Source organism: Lipotes vexillifer, unplaced genomic scaffold (assembly GCF_000442215.2).
Source record: "Lipotes vexillifer unplaced genomic scaffold, Lipotes_vexillifer_v1.1 scaffold308, whole genome shotgun sequence".
Taxonomy (NCBI): Eukaryota; Metazoa; Chordata; class Mammalia; order Artiodactyla; family Lipotidae; genus Lipotes; species Lipotes vexillifer.
Genome location: NW_006792985.1, coordinates 3,112,934 through 3,117,136, shown reverse-complemented (window position 1 = coordinate 3,117,136; position 4,203 = coordinate 3,112,934). Strand labels below are relative to the sequence as shown.

The window sequence follows — 4,203 nt, the reverse complement described above, 5'->3', positions numbered from 1 at the left end:
TCCTCTCGGCGCGCCGCCTCCGCAGCCGGGGCTCCGGCGGGACTCCGGCTCCGAGCCCCACTCCCGCGGGCGGCGCGTAGGGCGGCGATCGACCCGTGCCCTCCCGCGACCCGGCGGCTTCAGCCCGGGTCGCACGGCCGCCGAGCCGCCTCCGGCGGGGCCCTCCCGAGGCCCCGGAGCGGGGACCATGAAAGGTAAGCCCGCCCGCGCGCGGGAGTTCCGAGGCGAGCCCCTGCGGGACCCCTCACCCTGCCCGGGCGCGGTGGGCACCTCTCTCTGCGGGCGGGCGAGGACCGGAAGACTCACCCGGTAAGAAGTGCGTGCGCTTCTCTTTCGTATCCTCCGGAGAAAGGTATTGGGAAGACAGAATGGAGCCCTGAAGTCCAGAGGCAAGGGAGAGGAGAGGGAGGATGCAGATGTGCTCAGCGTCCATCGCTCTTTCCCGAAAAGCCGTTGTAAATCCAGAGAAGTATCTGATCCCTTTAACCTGTCAGCACAGAACGATGTTACCAGCCCAACCTTCTACCAGCATCACCGCATCCGGAGGCCCCATCTCAGAGGCTGCTGCGGCCCTCACCTAGCCTTTTGCCCAGCGCCAGGTCCAGGACTCTCCTCTGGGAACTTCCACCCTTTCCCCAGGAGAGACCTACCGTGTCTGGGTTTCTCAGCCCAGGCGCAGCCCTTCCTGACCTCTGAACCCTGGCTGACCGTCCTCTGACCTCCTGGGCGCAGAGCAATAGGGGGAGAGCAGTGGTGCAGGCCTGAGCTCTCCCCAGGCCAGTGGGCATCACCACAGTGGTCCTTGCAGCCAGTTCTTGGGATGGAAACAAGAACCAAACTTGGTCCCTGATGCTCAGCCCTGGGCCTGGTTTACTCGAGGCCCGGGAGAGTGCACCCCTGGTCTTCACGGTCACTCTCAGGCTAAGGGAGAAGCAGGCTTTGGAGTCATACTGTGGGACAGGGAACATCGGGGTTTTGATGCTCCCTCACCTGCTTTACGATAATCCTTCAGATAGCTTAACTGAATGTTGCAACGGTAAAGGACTTCCGGGGTCATCCGCAGGGCTTCCGCTGTGCCGTCAGGCGGCGTTGGCGTTGGCGAAGCCACTTCATTTGCATAGAAGGGTTTGAGGGTTCCTGTGAAGAAAAGGCTCCACGGGTAAACCTCTGATGGATCACAGCCTCCATGTTGTATAGTTGCGGAAACTGAGGCCCAAGCAGGTAGGACCAGCGTCATGGGTGTGTCACCTGTGCAGTCCCCCAGGGGCCCAGGGCGCCACATGAGGTTCAGTGCTCTGCTGTCGCTGTCTGGAAATTATTAATAATTTTTTAACAAGGGAGCCCAGCAGTTTATTTTGCACTGGGCCCCGCAAATTACGTTGCTGAGACTGTGGATGAGAGAAGGGACTTGCTTGAGATTCACAGCTCGTCCGGGGGACCTGCCCAGGGCTCCTGACTTCCAGGCCAGTGTGCTTGCTAATGCATACATGCCTCTTCCTTCCCTCCGGCCTCTGGTCCCTCTGTCTGTGCTTCCCGGTGGCCTCACCACGTCTTGATCTATCTGGGACGAAGCAAGCAAGTTATCATCAGCCCCAGGGAGTTCCCTTAGCAGCAGAGAGGAGCCTCACTCACCAGGTTCCTGCTCTCAGCTACCACGTCTGTGCAGTGTCCTGTGCCCAGGCAGCGGTCCCGGGGCAGGTCATTACCAGAAGCCTCTGAAAGGTCTGAGGCCACATCTCACCACAGGCTTGGGGCCCACGCTGCTCTGGACCTTGATGGTGACGGTAAGAGGCTGCACATTCTCAGAGTGGTTTGGCTCCGCCAACATTCCAGAAGAGCTCTTTGGGGGAAAACAGACCGGGGAAAAGCCAGGCAGGGCCGAAGTCCCCTGAAACGGAGGAGACACCCAGCTCCCGGGAAGGGAGTCAGGAACACACGGCCCGCCTTTCTGAAACTCAGTGAGGCAAAGCGACTCCTCTAAGCGGCGGAGGAAGGAGCTGGTGTGAACAGGTATTGAGAGGAGGTCTGTGAGGAGGACCGGCTGAAGCAGGTCATCAGGTCCCAGCGTCTTCCTGGCCTGCTGACTGGGAGGCTATGGGCTCTGAGCAAGAAACCCATGTTCTGCCCCTCTCACTCCTTTTCCCTCACACAGCAGCCTCACCGCCACCTGGGGCCGAATTCCTGTCCGCTGACGCCTTCAGGGCAGCTCTTGTGTGTTTTTCCCCCACTTTTGGGAAACCTTCTAGGATCTTCCATAACCTCCCAGGGCCCGGGCCGCAGAGCTGCGGGGAAGGCGGGGTTGATTCCCAGCCCACCTCCCTGCAAGGTCTCCTCTCATCCTCCCCGGGGGCCAGGAAGAGCCACCCCCTCTACCTGAGATGGAAAAGCCAGGGCAGGCAGTCAGTATTTGGCCTTGGGGGCATCTGTGGAGTGTGAAGAATCAGGATTTTTTTTACCCACGTGGAAAAAAATAAAGTGCCCAGAAGAGCGGGCTGCGCCTTCCAGGATGGCCCTTCCCCAGGGGAAGCTGGCTTCAGACTGTCCTCCGAGGGCCGCACCAATCTGAGAAGTATATCTGCTGGCAAAGATTCACTATCCCCACTCAAAGCAAAACACGGTGGTGTTATGTTTTGTGGAGGTTGGCGGGGACGATACTTAAACAAGAAAACAGGTCTGCTAAGGCGCGCTGCCACCAGTGGCCAGGCGCCAGGGCCCGCTCTGCCAGCCAAGCTGTTTCCACCCTGAGGCAACTCCTGCCCACCTGCCCACTGGCTGGCAGCCGGGCCTCCCAGGCAGCCGCATCTTTTGATGCAAGCAGGGCCCAGCTCCGGGTCCAGCCCCTCTCACACCTGAGGGGCACGCAGCTGCCACCATCCCATGGTGATGGGCCCACCTTGGAGCTGCCCACTGGTTTGTCTGAGCCATTAACAGCCACCTGTGGAATTGTTCCCACATCTCCAATGAGAGGGTCCTGTCATGAGATCCCTCCCAGACATGTGAGTCACCCCTCCAGAAGTGGCCTGGTTCCCTGCAAAGACGACTGATTTGAGAGTCAAGGACAGAGGCTCCAGTCCTGGCCCCACATGAGGCTCTGGTCAGTGTTTCCCTCTCTGGGCCTCGTTCCCCTGCTGGGTGGTCCCTGAGAACCATCTTGCTCTGATGCACTGTGACTCAGCCCAGGAGCTCTGGGCCTGAGAGCCACGTAGGGAGCGGAAGTGACTTGGTAAAGAGATGCTTGGAAGTGGGCCTACCTCATGGACCACTATGTCCCTGGGAGACTTGGCCTCAGCTGCCATGGACGGGCAGAGCCACACCCTGCTGTTCCCCAAACCTGGGGGAAATGACCCCTCCCCACGGAATCGGGGAGCAGTGCCCACAGTCCACAGGCAAAGGGCAGGCAGGAGAGCAGGGGGTCTCAGAAAATAGCAGAAAATCTACCTCTTGTAACTTGGCAGGGGGGATATATCCACTCATGAATGTGCAGACTCCTTCCCTTTTGGAAGCCTGACCTCCATCCCCAGACCTTGGGACACTGGAGGGAGCCTGCGACTAGAAGGGGCTGACACGGCAAAGGCGCATAGAGCCAATAAGCGGCCCGATGCGGGCAAGGGGTGCCCTGGGGCTCAGATGTTGGAGATCAGCTCCAAACAGACACACACACACACACACACACACACACACACACACACACACACGTGTGCACACACACAAGCTGGTCACCTTGCCATCCAGCTGGGGTGATTTTAATAACTGAAGACTCCACCCCAAAGCTAATTTGGGAACAAGGACAAAGAATTCTACTTCTCAGTAGATGTTGGTGGACAGCTTGGCAGTTTTCGTGAAGGACAGGCAGCTGTGCTGGGTGTTCCAAGTACAGAGTTGGCAAGTACAGCAGCATGATGGACCATGTCACTCATATATTCACTGTCTGTGTTTTGATCATGTTGAATTTAGTGTGTGTGTGTGTGTGTGTGTGTGTGTGTGTGTGTTGTGAGCACTGAGCCCAAGGTTGAGCCTAGCCCTGTCACACACCAGCTTTGTCACTTGGTAACTACGATGAAGTCATTGGTGCTCCTTGACCCTCAGTCTCATCTGCAAGTAGACTGTATGTTCTTTGAAGTTCTTTCCAGCTCTGACATTCTCCTCTAATGTTTTTCCTTTTGTGAGGGTATGTATTTTTCTTTTTTTTTTTTTTTTTTTTTT

General features: G+C 57.7%; 1 protein-coding gene across 1 annotated transcript in view; it reads left to right on the top strand.

Moving 5' to 3' along the window:
• Positions 1 to 17: 17 nt before the first annotated feature.
• Positions 18 to 4,203, top strand: part of SCARA3 (scavenger receptor class A member 3) — a 50,286-nt gene continuing 46,100 nt past the window's right edge. Inside the window, exon 1 of the mRNA XM_007466161.1 lies at positions 18 to 194. Coding sequence (XP_007466223.1) covers positions 188 to 194 — 7 coding nt within the window. The 5' untranslated portion in view covers positions 18 to 187. The remainder of the gene's footprint in view (positions 195 to 4,203) is intronic.